General features: G+C 36.1%; 1 protein-coding gene across 1 annotated transcript in view; it reads right to left on the reverse strand.

Moving 5' to 3' along the window:
• Window positions 1–19,888, reverse strand: part of abcc4 (ATP-binding cassette, sub-family C (CFTR/MRP), member 4) — a 53,674-nt gene extending 33,786 nt beyond the window's left edge. Inside the window, exons 1-6 of the mRNA XM_046847274.1 lie at window positions 19,541–19,888; window positions 18,710–18,820; window positions 10,893–11,013; window positions 8,031–8,255; window positions 7,811–7,900; window positions 4,380–4,543 (exon numbers count right to left, since the gene is read on the reverse strand). Of these exons, the coding sequence (XP_046703230.1) occupies window positions 4,380–4,543; window positions 7,811–7,900; window positions 8,031–8,255; window positions 10,893–11,013; window positions 18,710–18,820; window positions 19,541–19,614 (785 nt within the window). The 5' untranslated portion in view covers window positions 19,615–19,888. The remainder of the gene's footprint in view (window positions 1–4,379; window positions 4,544–7,810; window positions 7,901–8,030; window positions 8,256–10,892; window positions 11,014–18,709; window positions 18,821–19,540) is intronic.
• Window positions 19,889–22,096: the final 2,208 nt, after the last annotated feature.

Raw genomic sequence — 22,096 nt, forward strand, 5'->3', positions numbered from 1 at the left:
TTACAAGGAGAGGAGACTCTAAGAGTCTGTGTGTAATTCAGGTCCACTATCATGAAACATCTTTGAACATTATGCAACACTTTATTAGGTCCAGGATATGGCAGAGAATATGACTGATAGTATGTTTTAGACCCTCTAATGTGCTGTGTGTCAAAGTCCTGGAATTGTGCAGAATGTCTCACAAATGTCAAATATTAAACCATCCTTATTGCCCCCCCCTAAAATAAAGGAGTTATATAACTGCACCGGCTGCTTGCTCAGCATTTTATTCTGAAAACTTAGCTTTTTCTGGAGTTTTGTAAAAATGCAATTACATTTAGAGTTTATTTATTCAATTTAGAATTTAATTTTATTACCTCTAAAATAACTAATTATACTTAGTAATACTTATTATAAATTAGTTGGTATCCTAAGTCTGCAAGCTGGTGAACCAGTGTGAATGAATTCATTGAAACTCCCTGTAAGGGGAATGGAAACTGCATCCCCAAGTGGTGCATATTTTGAATACGTTTTGAATAAAGGTAAAATGTATTTTATGGATGATTGGAATTCAATAAACACATTCAAGTAAGACAAAAACAAAACTTTTACAAATCCAGCTGAGATTTAGTAGCTTGGTTTAGCATTACACACAGTTTTGCTAAAAGATTGATTATTGATAAAGTTCTATCCATTTTAACCATTATAAAAACACAGAGCAAAAACAACAAAGTAGTAGGTCGATCTTTCCTAAAGATATATTGTTATCTTAATAAATATTTGGACATTGGCTGAGCCTTTGTAATTGTTGCATGTAGTAACTGTCTAACACTGTACATCAAAGTTTAAATTATATAATGTGACAAAGTGCAGATGTTCGGCTGTAATATGAGAGAAAATATAGACAAATATTAAAAATAAATAAACAATCATAAATTATATATATAAATATAATTAAAAAAAATACGTATTAACAATTCTGTACACATGTATTGAAAACCCATTAAAAGATCTAATTTATGTACCAGACTTCTTAATTGTTTAGATCAGTAAATGGATTTTGAGCAGAGGTCAGACTTTTAGATCTAGGAAACAGCTCATTACAACAACCACAATACTGGCGGACAGCGTTATTCAAAAACAGAGCTTCTCAGTGTGTAAACTAATAAATATTTTAAATAAAGCCAGTAATCCTGACAAATATATTGGTATACTGTATTTTGGCTCTGTAGTGAATGTGAAAGAGAGTGAACAAACATCCAAACAAAATGATCAACTTGTGTGCTAAAACCCTTACCTACCATACCCATGTTTCAGATAATACAAGAAGCAATTAAACCTTTCAACTCTACCTTTAGCACCAGCTGTGTACCTATATATTTGAAACCAGCAGTCATAAAACTCTTAATGAAAAAAATCTGACCTCGATCCTTGTCAGCTGTCCAACTTTTTCCACACCTCCCATTTCTATGCAAGGTCCTAGAAAAGGTTGCAGCACAGTAGTTATGCTTATACCTACTTAGTAATAACATGGATTCATTTAGGATTTATACTAGCACAGAGACAGTGTGGTAAATTACATACTGCTGGCCTTATATGATTATATTATTGTCTCCTGTCTTGTGTTGCTTGAAATTAGTGCTGCTTTTTCTCCTTGACAGACAAAAAAATATTAGAGTAAGGAACCTGTTATCTTCTGGATCAGGTCGTAATTAGCTGCTAACTATCAATTTGTTGATGTAAATAACTATTTCTCTTTGCATACTACAGTAAAGTTTCGTGTTCTGCAACGTTCTAGTGTAGGCCCATTGCAATTCCTTTATACGCCAACTTTATATGCCAACTTTAAAACAAAGGTATTCACTTTCACTGTTATGCTGATCAATGCAGCTAGAAGTAAGCTTTGTGATTACAAAGCAACTCTGGAAGGCTGTTCTGTTTCATCATGTGCAGCAGTAAAAGACCTTGGGGTGCTTAGCTTCAGTCTTTTCATCCGAAGCTCATATAGATGATAAGAGAATGGCCTTATTTCATCTCGGAAACAAGATAAGATAAGGAACATAATGACCCTAAAACCAGGGCAATTTCTGGCCATTTTAGCACCTTATACTTGGCACACCCCCTACGATCATCCACCTGTGAAATTTCACCACACAAACTTTCTGCACCTTCCAATGTGGAAAAAACTATATTGTGGAAAAACAAGACAAAAACAAAACAAAACCAAACACACAAGGACTGGACAGTGAAATACTGAAAGAAAGTTCTGTGGTCAGAGGAGTCTAAATATGACAACTCAGGTTCTAACAGAAGAATGATGGGTTACAACATGTAATTCCATGTTCTTTGATACCAGAGTGAGGTGTTTCACAATAGGAATCACTTTGGCCGTGACCAACAACGGAAGCTCCAATGACACCATGTCTGTCTTCACACATAGTTTGACCAGTGACCAGGCTTCGCTCCACCTTTATTACTTAGGTTGACCCCTTTCAACCTCACTGTAGTGAGATTTCTTCTCGTCCCTGTGCAAGATGTTGGTGAAATACCTCACTCTGTTATCAAAGCTGAACTAGGGACTACGTTAAGTAACCCATCATTCCTTTTCTAACTTCGCTCGTTGTTTCACAATGGGAGATAAAGACCACACACGGATTGCACATGTTCCCGCTTTGCACAATTACATGGGCTCTGACCTTCTTGTGTCGACTTGCATCAACTGATGCAACTGAAGGGAGCGTATGCCTCCCTGCCGATTAATGTAAGCGACCACTCTGGAATTGTCCATTTTTACTCTGAAGTCTCGCCTTGACACCTGAAGCCCTTAGTTGGATTGATGCCACTAATTTCCCTACCATAGTTATTTAATAATTGATAGGTTAAAGAGAATAGCTCACCTTGACGTGGACACTATTCTGAATTTCACCATGTCACTCAACACGAACCTGTAGATAATGTAATAATGGCCCGCTTGTTGACTAGTTTAGCAAAAACCAGCAGAAACTGGATGTGCTGAAAAAGCTTGACCAAAAAAATCCTCATCCACATACCCACATCACAATGCCTGTCTGTCTATAACTGCAATTAGTTATACTAATTCATGGCATAAGAAGTGGATTGATTAGATATTTTAGATTTCTGATCACTGCCTTTTTGATACATCTGTTTGGACACCCTAAATGACCACCTAGTTTGCCTAATTCTCAAAAACGGCCCTGCAATAACGCAATGTAGAAAAACGAGTTCATGCATTTGTTACCTCAAGATTAACATAATGCCATAAAGTCTGAATGTTCCAACAAGTGCATAAACAAGCTCCAGTTAATCCAGAATACAGCAGCCAGAATTCCTACTAAAGCACTGAATGGACTTGTGCAGCAATACCTCAGCCACTTTTTAGTGATTTATGATCAGTCATGCCTGCCTGAATCAGAAGTTGCAGGTTATTGGTACCTTGAATGGTAAGGGTTACAACAAGGTGTACAGCTTCTCTGACAAAGACCCACAGTTATTGAACAGCCTTTGTTTTCAGGACTTAACCACAGATAACACTGTTTAAGTCTAGGTGAAAAAATATATTTGCTTTTTTAAATGTTTTTCTTTTTAAATGTTTTTCAGACCTAGAGGTTTTCTGGGAAAAGTTTGTTTTGGTAAACTGGTACATCATGGGTTCACTCAGGTTTGTCGACAATAAAGCACAATGTACCATAGCACTCTCAATTCCCTCTTGCTTTCTGGATCTTTCATTTAGTAATGCTTTCATAGTTAGGCTTGCTGGAGATTCTATTTCCTGAAATTTACATCCTGACCTGTAGTTGTTACAACTTACAACCAGGTACCTTTTGTTTGAACTCAATGACTGCATTTGTTGTTGAGTATATACCAATATGAAGACTACAGTGCGGTCTATAGGAGATAAGCAAACAATTTACTGAAGTTATAAAAAGAGTCAGTGCACAAGATTTGGGCATAGGGCAGCCAAGTGAAACAATAGCAGTTGAGAAACATCATTAGTTTAACATCCCACCTTTTAAGCGCAGAAAGCCAGTAGAAATTCATACCACTTGATGTACACCACTCATCAGCAGTATTAATCAGAAAATAGGTTTGAAAATAAATAAAATACAGTGATGCACTGCAAAACTTTTTTTAATGGACTAATTTAACTCAAACCTTCACCAAAGTAATATAAAGAACAAAGTGTTGGTTAAATCTACTCATAAGCCAAAAACACGCAAACTCATTGGTCAAGCTTTTTAATTATTCATCCGTAAAACCACAATTAAATACATAATATTCCAGTCTTGTATCTAATCTCTATTTGGTGGTTATGCCTTGCTATCTCAGATCAACATTTCTCTTTACTTACTATGTAGAAGAGTGTGCTTGTATTTACAAACCTGAATTTTGAGAAAAGTTTTCCAAACATGGACTGCAGTGGCAACAGGAAAAGGAGCACTGCCATACCCGCTAGGCATGAAGGTCCAATCTCCTGCCACAAAAGTCCAACAACAGCTGCAGCTTGAAGTGGCCCCACCCATAGAAAGTGCAAAAAAATTGTCACCTGAAGAAAAGTGTACATTAATTAGACTTAGTCAAGATAGTAGACAGCCATGGGAAAAAATAAATTACAAGGTTAATGACAGCACAATTAAAGAAAGAAAATTTTTATGTAAGCATGATTAGGAAGAAGTGTCTACAAACAGAATATTGCAGGACAAGATCGATTTTTTTAAAGATACATCCAAACAACCTACTAAACTTCCTGAGCAATATCCTTTGGACTGATGAGACCAATGTTGTTGTTTGGTCTTCATGCAAAGCACCATTTCTGGCAAAATTTGTACGCACTGAATCAGTACAAAAACTTTAAATCCATTGTGAATCATGTTGGTTCAGGGTGATGATTTGGGCTTCTTTTGCATCCACAAGACCTATGAAAATTGTAGTCTTCCAAACCACATTGAAGTCCACTTTACACCAGAATATTCTTGAGATAAGTGTAAGACCATCTCTACAGCAGCTTCAGCTGTTCTAGAATTGAGTTGTGTAACAGGACCTTGAATCCAGCCATACTAGCAAATCAACCTTCTGAATGGTTGAAGACAACGTTGGTATGGCCAAGTCAAAGCCCAGATTCAGTAGTGGAACCTTGTTATAGCTGTGCATAAACAAACATCCTCAAATATTGCTTTAGTTCATAAAGAGAGAGACACATTTATTGTTGCTAAAGGTGGTTCTATGTTTGACATATTCCTTCCTACCAGGTAAAAAAAACCCACATATGGCAACCTGCATAAGGGAAAAAAATTTCAATCATCTGAGTAAATTTGTTTGTTAGCTTTAACCCGCCACCAAATGATTGTGATTGCCACAATCTTACAGGCATCTAAAACAAATTCTGATTTTATTAGCTTGTCATGGGGACGTCTGTAATAACGTTTCATATGTATCCTCAGCAATAAAACTTGCATCTGTACATCAACAGAATTACCACAGAAGAAGCAGGTTTGTGGTTCTTTGTTTTTATTCGGTGGTGTATTCAAATTGAAGCAAAAAGAAAAAAAAAAAGGTAATGACGCCTGATTCGGACAAATTATATTTAAACTTTTGACCCATCTAGAGTCTGACATAGAGTGGCAGCTTGGTGATACCGGTGCTTGAACCCCTGCCATTCCAATCAGTAACCCTGTCTGGGTGCTCCATGAATGTAGAATGCAGAGTCCTTTCTAGAAGTTGTGACCCAATCTTATTCAAGCTGCACTGACTCAAGAGTTTCAAAATTAGACCTGATCGATTCCGGGTACACGGAATACTTACACAAGCCACTATATTCTAAAAGCTGAAATAATCAAAAGGTCTTATAAGGAAAAACCTTGAAAAACAAGCACAAGCCTATAAGACAAACCAGATATTGATTGCACCAAGCCCACATTAAAACGTCAAACAGAGCAACATTGTCATGGATTATTTTGGTTCTGTTTAACCAGCAGAAGGAATTTCCACAAAAAGTATCAGCGGCTGACAGTAAAGCACTTGCTCATGCTTTCAAATGTAGCCATTCATGACTCACAGCCTTAATTACACAATTCTGATATTTTTGAGATTTCTGAGATTAGATATTTTTTTGCTCACGTTTGTATGTATGTATGGTAATGTGCACATCAAAAATCAGAATGAAGAAATAGTATAATTTCTGCAGCTTTAACTGTGGCATGGATTTTGTTACCAGATGGGCTTTTTTTTGTTTTTTATTAATACAATTTTAGAATCTGCTGCTTCCCTTTATTTTTTTATATATTATTTTTCACACATACCAGTCTTTAGAGTAGTTTGCATACAATGGAAAACAAAAAACAAAAAAATAACTGAGTGAGTGACCATTGAAGATAGAAATGGCTCTTCAGATCTAAAATCCTCACTCTGTAATACATTACAAAAAATTATTTGTCTGACTTTCCAAATCTGTATCTCTGATTCTTTGCAATGAGCTCAGTCCTCAATGATGTGTCTGCCTGTTGATCTTGTTTTTCTTTTAAATATCTACATGACATTATTGAAATTTTTTTTTTTAAATAAAAAAATAAATAAATAAATAAAATAAAATGCAATAATGATTCAAATTAACTGAACTAAATGTGAAAAATGCTCAGAACTAGTTTGAGTTAAAATTATAATTGTAAAAAGAGTTTTAATCCCAGCACCACCAAACTACTGGCCACGGGCCCTCGAGCAAGGCCCTAAAGCCTTGAATCCTCAGTTAAAAGTATTATTAAATATTCAGATAAAAATAATTGTAGCTTTTTACAATTAGGCTTCTGGGCATCTGCCAAATGCCATACATGTACAATAAATGTAAGTAAGTAAGCAAGGTATTTTATGCAAGGTAACTGTATGCAAAACTAAATAAAATTTTGTTTGGCAATTCTCAGACAACAATTAGGATTAGCATTTAAACATAAAAATGGATTTTAAAATTCTGAAGTTGAAACAGAAGAACTAGGAATACATAAACTGTACACTGTACCAATAAGATTGCACATGTATGATGCCTTGATTACTGAAATGTGTACCGAGATGTATATTGCACATAGAATAAAACCACTGGAGATTGTATATTGCAGTCTCTAATGGTAATAACAATAGCTTAGTGTAAAATGTTCCTTAGAAGCTATAAATGGCTTGTGGAATTACTGAGTTGAAAAGGGGGGGTGACTCATTGGCCTTTCCAGATGGTATAGGGACAAACATTTTGTGCCCTGGATGAATGGATTCTGATGATGTTGCTTGCCTTTGTTTGCAGTCAGTTAGCATATACCGAGTCAGTGCTATGATGCGATTTATCTACCTTAAACAAGTGCTTGCAGATCTCCCCAGTGCAGATAGCATATTACGATACAGTATGCAAGTATTCTCTCTATAAAGCCTGTGGTAAAAATTTACAAAAAGTTGTGTAGGAATTCTGCCTATTTAAGTTATGTTCCATCTCTGTAGACCTGAATGGCACAGCAGTCAGACTGTTCACAAAGCTCATTATTTTTTGATAATTAAAAAAGTTCATTGTAGTCTTTCATGCTAATTCCATGTCTGTAACAGTGACAGATTGTCTGCATGATCAGTTTAGAAGAAGAAAAAGAAGTGAGGACAAATTAAAACATCAATATTCCAAAAATTGGAATCCAACTACTGTATAGTTACCAGTTAGCCCAGTTTAGATCAATTTAGACCAATTTAGACTGAAAGAGTGCTTCAAGAGTGGAAAGGGGAAGAATGTTAGCATTAAATAGCAAATTCATATAATTAAGAGATGCCAGTTCGCAAAGTCACATACCTCTTCAAATTTTTGGACATCATTTGATAACAGGTTGACAGTCTGCCCTGTGGTGGTCTTTCCCATAGCGACACTATTAAGGCACAATGACTGGGAGAAAACATTTTTAACATTATGTTTAAATAATCAATTTAAATATGAGGACTAATCATTAAAAAAAGAGGACTGAATTTTTATTTATTTTTTTGTGGTGAATGTGTGACTCAGTACAAAAACAGACCTTCTTGTAAATCATGTGGCACATGGCAATGCGAAATCTCATGCCAGCTCTTTGGACATGGAAGAAATAAAGGTGGTGCATTAAAGCGAGGCCCAGTGTGGAGATAGACACCCCAGCAGCATAGCCATATGCCTCATAGAGTGCATCCATGTTACTGGGATCATAGTTCTCAAAGTATCGAATAAGCTTGCCCAGAAACACTGGCTGCACCAACTTAATACATTCCTGGAAAGAGGGAGACAGAACAGCTAAATACATTAATAACTTTTGAACCCATTACTCATAATTTGTAATACCTGATAACACAAATTAAAAGTGTCAATGTCGAGGCTTAAAATGACAGAACATACATTTAGGTCTGTAAACATTTGTCCACTGGTCCATATAACCTTTTTATATTGTCTACCACAGTGCATTGGAGTTGAAATTATAGATAAATAATTCTTATTTACATCCAAATCAGGTAAAAGGTGTAAAAACTACAGCACTATACACATATACAGTTCCAGCCAGCTACACCCCAAACCTCTTTTAAGCAATTAAATAGTTGCTTAAGCAGCTATTTGTGTGATATTTCATGATAATTTCACTTGGATAAAAAGTCTGAAATCTCTTTAAAATTGCAGGATTTCTTTGATATACAATACACTGCCGAATGTTTTTGGATACCTGACCAATCATATATATATATATATATATATATATATATATATATATATATATATATATGTGTGTGATTGTTGATATATTGTGGTTGTTGAACATGCTATTACGGATTAAGAATTCCATTTGTTGATTAATTGATAGATACATATATAGCTAGGCTAGACATTATATATGCACTTTACTGCCAAAAGTATTGGTTCGCTTGCCTTCATATGCAAATGAACTTGAGTAACATCTGATTCTTTATCTATAGGATTTAATATGATGTTGGCCCACCCTTGCAGCGATAACAGCTTCAACTCTTCTGGGAAGGCTTTCCACAAAATTTAGGAGTGTGTTCATGGGAACCAGTCTTCCAGAAGTGCATTTGTGACACTGATGTTGGACGAGAAGGCCTGGATCGCAGTCACTGCTCTAATTCATCCCAAAGGTGTTCTATCGGTTTGAGTTCAGAATTCTGTGCAGGCCAGTCAAGTTCTTTCACACCAAACTCACTCATCCATGTCTTTATGGACCTTTCTTTGTCATGTCATGTTGGAACAGGAACAGGCCGTCCCCAAACTGTTCCCACAAAGTTGGGACCATGAAATTGTCCAAAATGTCTTGGTATGCTGAAGCATTAAGAGTTCTTTCACTGGAACTAAGGGGCCGAGCCCAACTCCTAAAAAAAAAACCCACATCATAATCAACTACAATGTAGTCAGACAAGTGCCAATCTCCAGGCAACCGCTAAACCCAAACTCCTCCATCAGATTGCCAGACAGTGAAGCTTGATTCGTCACTCCAGAGAACACGTGTCCACTGCTCTAGAGTCCAGTGTTGGCGTGCTTCAAACCACTGTATCTGATGCTTTGCGATGCGCTTCGTGATGTAAGGCTTGGATGCAGCTTCTCCACCATGGAAACCCATTCCATGAAGCTTTCTAGGCACTGTTCTTGAGCTGATCTGAAGACCACATGAAGTTTGGAGGTCTGTAGCTATTGACTCTGCAGAAAGTTGGCGACCTCTGTGCACTCTGTGATTTTTATGTGATCTAACACTGAGTTGCTTGCGTTCCCAATCGCTTCCACTTTGTTATAATACCACTAACTTGACTGTGGAATATTTAGTAGTGAGGAAATTTCACAACTTGACTCTTTGCACAGGTGACATCCTGTCACAGCACCACGCTGAAATTCACTGAGCTCCTGAGAGCGACCCATTCTTTCACAAACATTTGTAGAAGCGGTCTGCATGCCCAGGTACTTGATTTTACCACCTGTAACCATGGAAGTGATTGGAACATCTGAATTCAATGATTTGGATTGGTGAGTAAATACTTTTGCATAAAAATAGATGCAACGAAAGAGTGATATAAAAAATATGTATGACAGCCTTTTTCTCTAGTGTATGCTATTGAATCACAAGTGCTATTGACGGATGTGAACAGGTCCATTTGTGGGTGTGATAGTCAGGTCTGAGCAAAGAGTTATATTTTTATAAGCAAAGAAATCTTTTAAGGATTAAAGCATGATTGTATAAGCATTAACTTATCTAGTAAGCATTGTATGTAAGCATTAACTCTGGTAAAACACCATCTACTTGTAAAACAGCACATGGCACATTTACCAACCAAAATTGATTTGTTCATTTTAATCCACATTTCCTTGCAATAATCTTCCAAAATTGAATAGATCTTTGATCAAAATGTTGATGATATTTTGAAGCCAATTGTTGACTTTGAAAGTAAATATTTTGCCTGCCTTTGTGTCAAAAGAAATGAGTATATTATATTACATGATGAGATTAGTATTGCAGAGTTTAGCTAGGCATTGACTGCGAAAAATTTAAAATGATATGGATAACATAACATAGTATAATAATATAATATGGACAACATAAAATATAATGTTGTAATTTCAACACTGTTTAACTGATTTGGATGCAATTATCCTCAAACTAAAGCTTCAGACTTTATTAACCTTATATAGCTCACCTTCACCATTTGAGTTCCTATTAATTATAGAATTTTCACTTCAATATGCACTTCTAATAAGCAGCTAAAATAAGAATAATGACACTTGTCAATGCACAAATATTTATGGACCTGAATGCTTGTTGAAAAACTGTATTAGAGCAAATGAATGGCTCATACACTAAAGTCAACTTTGGCCAAAACTTGTGCTTCCTTACACTTAGAAAGAAATTTCTGTGTACCTCAATAAAGGTGAATATACCCAAGAGGGTATATGGCTTCCAATAACACTTGATAATGGCTTTGGTAAGTTTAGGAGTTCTGAGTTCTTTAGCTGCCGTCTCCACTTCATGGTCCCAATAGCTGAGAAAAAGAAATATCATATTATTCTTATGCCTTATGTTTAAACAGTATGTCTTTTAGACTTATGTATTTGCCTGTATTTCAAAAATCACTGTAATAAAAAAAAAACTTTTAAAGATCTGTGCATTACATCAGGTTGTGAACTTGACAGTGAATTTAACTTCCCTTTTTAGTGACTGTAACTGTAAAACATTTTTTTTAATTTGCTTTTCCTCATTTGATAAAACCAAAAAGTCTGAATTTTTACTTCATACAGTATTGTCCTATTACCCTTAATCTTCATATACAGTATACAGTACATATACACTGTATGACACAGTCACATTACATTATAGACAGTCTACTTGTTTATGAAGAAAAAAAAAAAGATTCAGCAGAAATAAACATCCTAAACAGCTACTGCATGCAAAGCACTACTTTTATAAAGCACTCCTGGTTCTATGCCAATATCATAAGCACATCAAGGCAGAAATTTGAGTTAAACCAAAGGCAAGTTAAAGTCTGGAGATAAAGGTGAAATGATCATTTTAAACCCTTGTGGGTTCAACTGAATTTCCACACAATCCTTAAAGTAAAACTTTTTCTTTTTCACACCCCCACTTACAAGTGACACAGGTAGAAGACTAAAGCTTAAAAATTGGAAAGTGAACTAGCAGTTTAGTTTTGTCTTGAGCATATTATTGAGTTCAAACAGAAACTAAGAAAAGGAAGTTAATAGTGGTCTGTTCGTATTCACAAGGTCAATATTCAGTGTCAGACACAGGCCTCAACTCATGAGCAACCATGCTGTAAAGCACTAAATGCAACTAGAAACTTGACTTTCAACTATAGGATTTGGGAAGCTTTGGGAATTTACTCTATTTGGTAAAATATTGCTCCTGCAAGTTGTAATATTACATAACACTCTATGGATTTTTTCTATTATACAAAAAAACTATGCATGTATTTATAAGTCACAGTATTGCTAAACTGTATTGACACTATTGTTGGACTGACATGCTGATTTAGTACCAACACGGTCACAGTCATTTCCATTGAGTTACATATTGACTATAAAAATAAAACTTTATTGTAAAGGTAACATGACTGTCACAGGCCCAGAGTACAATGTAAAATAGTAAAAAAAATCTCTGTAAAATCAAAATTTATGCTTTTAACAAGCAAGAATCTTTGGCCCACGTGGTGCCCTATTTTGCATCCCGTGCTGTGCATGGCAGAAAGCTGTAAAATAAAAACTAAACGGTCGAAATGAAACACAGAAACCAGCCCTTCTGATACTAACATGCATGCCATGATCAAGGCCGCAGAGATCACACTTTTCCTTCATTCAGAAGAAACAGAAGCTCTTTACGCATGTGCATGATTCATGATTTTGTAGGGTAAATGTCAGACCGATTAAATAACATTATTTATGTGAGCAGAATTTCCTTAGCATTAGCTATTGTATATGATCAGCAGTGACTGAATTACATTGCCTGGCCAAAAAGTGTTATATTGTTATAAGTGTTATAGTGTTATTTTGATGCATCGCCATCACGGCACACAGTTGTTCTGACATTGTTTTAGCAAATTATGTTAATTTCCAACCAGTTTTGTATTGAGAATGGGAGCAGCAAACTACTCCACAAAGAATTTCTATGGGCTGCAAGTCTGGATTCTGTGATGGACATTTTATTTATTCATGAAAATGATTCCAATGTTTGTACACTGCCTCCAAAACACTGTACCTGGCCGATGCTTCCTGCGCTTCTTGTCCTACCCTGACATACCCAATGCTTTGGAACAGGGTCAATTTGGACTCATCAGACCACATGTTCTATTGCACTGCATGTGCTGCAACAACTAATTGATAAAATTGATTATAATCGCTATCGATTAGTTGGGCTGCTAAAATTACGGTCTAGCGTGACGGTAAGATAACACAGCCGTTAACTTACTGTACACACTACAACACTGTTTTCAAACGTGATTTACTGTGGCTTTATTCCGTTCAAATGCTTGTTTTCAATGTTTGTATATTCAGTCTATGCATATAACATTTAATTAATGCACAAAATGTATTTAATTATATATTCTAAATGCTTATATCTTCACAAATGAACAGAATGTGTACAAAAATGTTTACTATATTTTATATAGAATTTTTAAGCATGGTTGTCAACTGATCTGCAAAATACAATACAAATGTTGTATTTTTTCACAAATTGCTTTACCATGCATACTCAAATGCTGTTTTTAAAAAAAAAAACTTTTTTACAGAAAGAAACCACCCAGCGTGAGTGAATTTGTTTAAAGAAGAAATCCCCCATGCCCTCCTCAACAAGCTGCTACTATGAGCTTTAAAATAAAAAAACTTTCTTTCGGCTACTCCCGTTAGGGGTCGCCACAGTGGATCATCCGTATTCATGATCCGCATGTTCGATTTGGCACGTTTTTACGCTGGATGCCCTTCCTAACGCAACCCTCCCCATTTATCCGGGCTTGGGACCGACACTAAGAGTGCACTGGCTTGTGCAACCCTAATGGCTGGGGTCGGTTTCCTGACCAGGACTCGAACCCGGGCCGCAGCGGTGAGAGCACAGAATCCTAACCACGATACCACCAGGAAACCACTATGAGCTTTGAAATGTCAACATTAAAAACTCAATATGTGGCTTTTGCATTTTTAAGTACACTTTTACATACATATGCTGAACCCTGAATTAGGGTTTAATATAGTTATAATTAGCAAAACATCCAATTAAAAATAGATCTTGTATCTGATTAATCGAAAAACATAATTAAAATAATAATAATCGTCCGATTAAACAATTATCAAAATTAATACCTTTTCCACCTTTATTGTAAAATCGCAACCTAAATATAAGAATAAGAATTATATATAATATAAAAATAATTTTAGAGGGGAAATATACATAAATATATTTTAACTAGATTGTTTAACAAGATTTTGGAAGATGAGAGGATGCCTGAGGAATGGAGAAGGAGTTTGCTGGTACGGGTTTTTGATAAGGGGAGTGCAGACCTGCAGTAACTCCAGTGGAATAAAGATGATCAGTCACACCATGATGTTATAAAGCTGAGGGAAGAGGTGAGTCACTCGTTTTGGCACATTTTTGACTTTTTATTTTTGCAACTCTTCCTGGCAAAAGCATCCTATTTCTATCAGTTTGGCTGGGCTTTTCGTAAGTACATCGCACTCAGGTCAATCCACAGATTTTCAAATGGATTTAAATCTGAACCTTGATTGTGTTTTGTTGTAGTCAGATTTTGGAATGTGCCTTGAGTCATCATCAGTCTGAAAGGTGAAATTCCTATTAATTTTAAAAGTGTTTTTTTTTTGTGCCAAAATTGACTGGTATTTGGAGCTATGAATAAAGCAGTTCTAGCTAAGAATGGGAAAGAAAAAGCACCAAACATATCTTTTGGAATTATGCCCAAAAAGTTCAGACTGTAACACATTATTCCTTGTTTTTGGAAGATGTGGTATTTTAGCCAGGCTTGGATGATTTTTTGCTTAATAAAAAAAAGTCCATAGCCTAGATATCTAAAGAATTCAGACGATTGTTGTCAGATGTAGAGAGCAACCAGTACTTGGCAGAAATTGCTGCAAATCTTTTAAAGTTGCTGTAGGCCTCTTAGCAGCCTCCCTGGTCAGTTTTCTCCTGGTCTTCTTATAAATTTTGAGGGGGCCTCCTATTCTATTGGTAACTATTGTGGCAGATTTTCTCTTCTTGGTTACTGTCTTCACAAGGTTCCATGGTATATTGAATGTTTCGGACAATGTTTGTAAGCCTCTCCTTAATTATAGTTATTAACAATAAGATCTAATACCTGATTTGGTATTTAAACTAAGTTTAATGTTATTAGTTGATTCTGAACACTACTACATTCCTGATTCTAAGAGGGTGTGAACAAAAGGGTGAACCTTTTTTTTGTTTTCACTAAAATGATTATTGTTTTTTTATTTGAATATTTAGTTTGCGATTTCATAATAATGGTGGGGAAAATTCTGGCATAATATATCTTGTTTCATTTACATCCATCACAACAACACGCCATTTTAACAGGGGTGTGTAGACTTCTTAAACCCACTGTAGTTCTACTGTCAAATTTTTATATTGTGAATTCACCAAGAAATGCAATGTTTCAAGATTTTCCTGTCCACATTTCTTTTTTCATACTCAAGTTCATCATTATCCTGAAAAGTTTTAATAATGCGTTGGAAAGTTCTTATCCCAGCTCCAGTGGTAATTCAGCAATACCTTTAGATGTTTTCTTTGCATGAGGTAGGCTATTAATCTTTCTCTTCTGAAACACAGTAACTTCTTTTATATGACCTCCCAACATTGTTGGTAAAGAAATAAAAAGCTATACACACTACAACAATTAGAGTTAAGAGTATTTGCACATTTACATACAGAGATTATATGTATTTTGTATTATTCCTGATCAGGAAGGCCAGCTCAGTCCTGGGGATTCCCCTGGACACTGCAAAGTAGGTGGGAGAAAGGAGGATGGTCGCTAATCATCATTGCTGACGAAAGACTCACCCCCTGTATGAAACATCCTAAGATACGGAAGGTCTTTCCTCCCTGCTGCTAATCGACTGTACAATCAGAGTTGCTTCCAGTGAACCAGTCACCATAATAAAGGTTTTGTGCAATAACTGTGTAATAACACTAATTCAATTTAATTTAAACCGTGCAATATTACCTATGTAAAATATGTTCAAAAGTGTAACTACTTTATTGGTGGTAATGTATATACTTGTATTATGTCTGTACTTTTTATATATTTGCACATTTAATTTCTTTGCTGCTGTAAAACAGAAATTTCCCCACTGTGGGTCTAATAAATATATATCTTATCCATTTATTTTTAGGGGATTTTTCATAAGCAATATGATTTTTCCCATTATTTGCATACAACACTTTCTAGGATACACTGAGGAGTCAGGTGTATATTGAGAAGAGCTATGATATACATACAGCACTATAGCTCATAAAAATCCTAAAGAGCAAAGTACACACCCACCCTATATCATTTATAAAATTGCTGATGCCGTAATAATGCTTTTCTTACAGTTAATTAAAAAAAAAGTTTAGGTTTGTTTAAAAAAAATTTTAATGGACTAACTTCAATTTAGAGACCCATTGGATCCATTGGATGGGTCTCTTCTTTCCTTCATTCTACAGTTTTCATTTTCTGCCACTTACATTAGGGTTATGCATTAAAAACAGTCACCTATGTGACCACCTACATACATCAAGGGAAAAAGTAAGTCCACCCTCCTTTAATTTGAGGTATTTATCTGGGCCTTAATAAAAATTTTATAACTCCAACCAACTTCTATAACCAAACAAAACGTTTTACTAGAGATATTAAATCTGGAATATTCAAATCTGGTGTGCGTATGTGCGTTCTGTTATTGTTATATCACAGCAAAAACGATCAACATATCCGATTTGAAAATGAATCAGCTACTGCTGCTCATCATAAAGTGTCGGGTTATATGGGCTATATTATCTCCAAACAATATTCAATTTACAAATTGACAAGTTGCATGTATCAAGTGGGTTGGCAATAAAGAAACACCCAAGATCATTATATGAGAAACATGTGGAAGAGTGATTATGGAAAAGCATCTCACAAAATAGAATATAGCAGCACAACTTAGGTATGCAAAACTGCATCTGAGCAAACCACAAAAGTTCTGGAACAATATCCTTTGAGCAGATGCAACCCAGGTGGAGATTCATCATGAACAGCACCAGGTCTGAACCAAATACAGGGCATCACTTCAATCACATCAAAACAACTGTCAGACATGGGACATGTACTTTATTAATAGACATGTGTTAGATTATTTGTCCAGCAGCTTCAGTGGGGCTTACATTTGGGACATGCAACAGGACAATGATCCACAAACACCAGCAAATCAATATTTGAGTGGCTAAACAAGAAATAATATAAAGGTTATGAAATGGCTAAGACCTCAAATCCATTGAGAATCTGTAACGAGTATGTAAAAATGTGAGAGACGTGTATTTCCCTACAGAAATGTATATTTTAAGTTAAGTTATTATTGCTAAAAGTGGTTTTTACATGTTTCTGAATTACATGCTGTACTTATTTTTCTCAACTTGTAACACAGTTTGGCATACGTTTGTAGTGGAATACAGTACCACATAGACAGGTTGCTTTGTTTATAAAGGAGACATTAAGATAAACAACTATATACACTAATATATACATATACACACAGTGGTGTGAAAAAGTGTTTGCTGATTTCTTATTTTTTTGCACGTTTGTCACATTTTAATGTTTCAGATCATCAAAATAATTTAAATATTAGTAAAATACAACACGTGAACACAACATGCAGTTTTTAAATTAAGGTTTTTATTATAGAGGGAAAACAAAATCCAAAACTACATGGCCCTGTGTGAAAAACTGTTTGCCCCCCTGTTAAAACTGTGGTTTATCACACCTGAGTTAAATTTCTCTAGCCACACCCAGGCCTGATTTCTGCCACACCTGTTCACAATCAAGAAATCTCTTAAATAGGACCTGACTGACAAAGTGAAGTGGAGCAAAAGATCCTCAACCGCTAAACATCATGCCGAGATCCAAAGAAATTTAGAAACAATTGATTAAGTAATTGAGATCTATCAGTCTGGAAAAGGTTATAAAGCCATTTCTTTTTGGAAGGCGTGTCCCATTACGTCCGGCGTAAAAGTAACACCACATTTTAGAAAAAGAACATCATATCAACAGTAAAATATGGTGGTGGTAGTGTGATGGTCTGGGGCTGTTTTGCTGCTTCAGGACCTGGAAGACTTGCTGTGATAAACGGAACCATGAATTACACTGTTTACCAAAAAATCCTGAAGGAGAATGTCCGGCCATCTGTTCGTGACCTCAAGCTGAATCGAACTTGGATTCTGATCAAAAACACATCAACATGTCCACCTGTGAATGGCTGAAGAAAAACAAAATGAAGACTTTGGAGTGGCCTAGTCAAAGTCCTGACCTGAATCCGATTGAGATGCTGTGGCATGACCTTAAAAAGGCGGTTCATGCTCAAAAACCCTCCAATGTGACTGAATTACAACAATTCTGCATAGATGACTGGAGCAAAATTCCTCCACAGCGCTGTAACAGACTTATCGCAGGTTATCGCAAACACTTTTTCACACAGGGCCATGTAGTTTTGTATTTTTTGTATTTCAATAATAAAAACCTTCATTTAAAAACTGCATGTTGTGTTCACTTGTGTTATCTTTCACTAATATATAAATTAGTTTGATGATCTGAAACATTAAAGTGTCACAAACATGCAAAAAATACGAAAACTCTTTTTTCACACCACCGAACATACATTGAGAAATAAACACTAAAATATCATGTGAGAATAGAGAAAGAGAAAATCAGCATGAGGATAAGACGATATATTTCATTGGCAAGCTGACAGCACAAGTTGCATGGCTTTAGGAACTGCTGCTGTAGATAAACATGTAGGAGCATGCGGCATGAATATACGAGTTAATACTTAATCTGAAAAGACAATCTCATAACTGTGGCCTTTTCAGTAAACAAGAAACGCCTGTCACACATGGATCAACTCGTCAAGGGTTGAATCTTGAATGACCTGTACTTGATGTTTGCATGGTACACAGAGTTTCTGACGTACCCCTGAAGTTCTTCCCCGAGTCTCTTGGAGCCATCTGAAGGGAGCAACTTGTACATGTCATCTTCCTCGAGTCTTCGTCTGTATCCGATGCGAAACAGGGGATTTAACCAACTGAGCAAAAGGACAAAAGACAGGAAAGTACATTATGCGCCAAATATTTTTGACCTTGGACTTGGACAAACAAGTGTAAATGTAAAAAAACACACTCAACAGAACCTGGGATCAATTAAAGAGCCAAAAACCGAACAGGAAATGAACTCAGACCTTGGCTCTATTCAAAAGCTTCTGTATACCCCGGATTCCTTTGATACCAAAGACTGAAAGGAAACGGGTGTGTTTCGGTTAGGTCTTAATATTCCTGGCCAAAGAAAATATGTGGACAATAGTTAACAGTTCCGATTCCCGACTTTGGGAGCTCACCGCATGTGACAAGTCATAGGTCAAATCACCTAGAAATAGGAAACTGCACATGGGTCCTTCTGACTCACAATGCAGTGGAACTGTGGGTTAGCGCGTGTTTAAAGCGCAAAAGTTCAGAAATAAAAATAAAAATAAGCTCCTTCTCATAAAGTCGTGCTGGGACATAGATGTTATTACACCTCCGAGTTTCTCATTTAAATCAATATCACCAGCAGTGGACTGAAACGAAAAGCCCAGAGCGCTTCCCCTCCATCTGTCTAAACCCAGAAGCACAACCCGCTACTTCCATCGCCTCTAAACTAATCCGGCTAGTTCGCCTGCTAGCTACAGTAGTTATGCGGCTAACTAGACCTCCACCAGGCAGAGGCGAGTTACACGAGTCAAGTGTTAGCGGTGTATTACTGTACTTACCAGAAAAGTATCTGAGAAAATATATTCGCCGAAGCAGCCGGATTCGTCCTCGCATCTTTACCTATCGGCTCCATAAACGGCTTGAAATTACTTTTCTTTTTTTGTACTCGGCTTTGATCGGGACTTGTAGCTAAGTACCACACCGCTTAGTCAGGGAAATAAAACAACAGCAACCTCAGCTCTTGTGTAACTTCTGTAACAAGCACATGAGAGCAGCCAGATGACCGCTGAGGAGACTCCGGTAAGCTCCAGTAAACGCCCAGTTTAGCCATGACGGCGGCGCAGCCATTGGTTACGAGAGTTCCCTAAACGGAGGAGCATCTCGGGCTTAGGTACAGAAGTACAGCAGGGGAACAACATACAGCAGAGGAACACGTGTAATGATCTCTCTCTCTCTCTCTCTCTCTCTCTCTCTCTCTCTCTCTCTCTATATATATATATATATAGAGAGAGAGAGAGAGAGAGAGATAATATATACTGACCAGGCATAACATTATGACCACCTGCCTAATATTGTGTAGCTCAGAAAAGCTTAACACTTTCATATATACATATTTCATCTCAAAGCAGCTTTACACAGATAATGCGGTGATAAAGAACGAATAAGATTGTTCTTTATAAGTGTGAGTTTGTCCCTAATGAGTGAGCAGGTGGCAAATGTGACAAAGAGAAACTCCCTGAGGTGGCATACTGAAGAATCCTTGAGAGGAACCAGACTCAAAAAGAAACCTATCCTCATCTGGGTGGCACCGAATGTCTATTTACTGCAGATAAACGTTGTGGAGGTGTGCAGTGATGGTGATCGAATGCAAACTGTAGTCCTGATTCAGTGTAGCAGACTGTTGACATTAAGTACAGTCCAAATTCATCCTCAAAGCTCCTGTGTTACTCTATAATTTCATGGATTCCCAGGCCATTGATGTGAAACCAAAGTGAACTACAATCGAAAAGAACATGGCTTATTAAGTATCCTTATTGTTGTATAAAAGTTAAGAACACTGCAGTTAGTGACTCCGGCAAGACTCGCTATGGCAGCATAACTAAAAGGAAGAGGCAGAAGGTAACACAGACATTAGGGATCTCTGGGATAAAAGACACACCACCGTCAACAAACCACGAATGCGTGAGAGTGAAGGAATGACACCATACAAATATCCAAGTACACTGAATACTCAATATCCATGATCTCTTCAGATCTGCTTCTTTACCTAAGAAAAATCTACTGATAAAAGGTTTTATCAGGGACTTGAACACTGACACTGTGTCTGAGTCTCTAACACTAATTGGAAGGCTGTTCCATAACTCTGGGGCTTTGTGTGTGTGTGTATATATATATATATATATATATATATATATATATATATATATATATATATATATATATATATATATATATATATATACATACCAAATATACCATAGATCTTACGACCTTCTGCTTAGAAGTCTAACATTTTACCCACATAGTTACTATTGCCCCGAAGTTTAATGGAAATCATTAATCATATCAATTTAGTAACTGGAAGTTAATGACCTGTTTATGAGTTTGAGTTTTGGATACACAAACACCTTTATCTAGGTTAAACTGTAATGTAAGTGTACAGAAAGAAACTGCTGGATTGCCTGAATATAAGCTTATAAAGGAAATACCTATATGATAAACTGTTTATATAGCACAAATACTCTTATCCATAGCAGCCAACAATTTAGTCATGACCTTCTGTTTATATGTCCGACATTTTAACCACAGAGTTACCATTTCCCCTAAGTTAAAAGAAAATAATTTTTGTCTAGTGACTAAAGTTTATCTGTCTGTGAATAAGTCTGGACACCCAAACACAACCTTTCATCCAGGTAAAGCAGGGGAAATATGTGAAGGCCTGATTGTCAGCTAATAAAGGAAATGGCTATTCATATTTAACTTGTTCTGCATTGTAGACAGAGTTTAACAGATTATATATAAAGTACAAACAGCTTAATTCAAGATAGCTCAGACATAAGAGAGGTATTAAATTATTACTGTTATATAATAAATTGCACACAGGCTGTTTATTAGGTATTAATTGTCCGTTGTTAAAATATCTGTAATCATTAGTCAGCTTTTAATAAATCAGATTGTGGTCCATTATTTCCTGATATAAGGCTTTATACATATTAACTAACAATAGTTTATAAATCATCTGTTTGGCATTTTGCTTTAAATTTCTTTTAGGAAAAAGCCGTCCTTTGACAAGCCAGTGGTGGGCACTAACTAGCTGTCTTAATTTATAATAATTAAATGAGGAACTATTATAATTAATGTAATGCCATCTTTTAGAGAGAAACTCTATAGAAAATGTTAAGTTTTTTTCGATATATAATGCTGATTACTGTAAAAGAGACTTCTTCAAAATTGTGACTAAATGTTCAATTAAAATCTCTCAGTCATTTGCTAATGTTCAAAGTGTGCAGAAAAAAGCAGGGTCATGGCCATGGAAAGCAGGGTGGCAAAAATTAGCTTTGCCACCCCAAAGCTGTCTTATAAATCACAGCTCACATAATGATTTATTGTACAAA

Source organism: Silurus meridionalis, chromosome 1, assembly GCF_014805685.1.
Source record: "Silurus meridionalis isolate SWU-2019-XX chromosome 1, ASM1480568v1, whole genome shotgun sequence".
NCBI lineage: Eukaryota > Metazoa > Chordata > Actinopteri > Siluriformes > Siluridae > Silurus > Silurus meridionalis.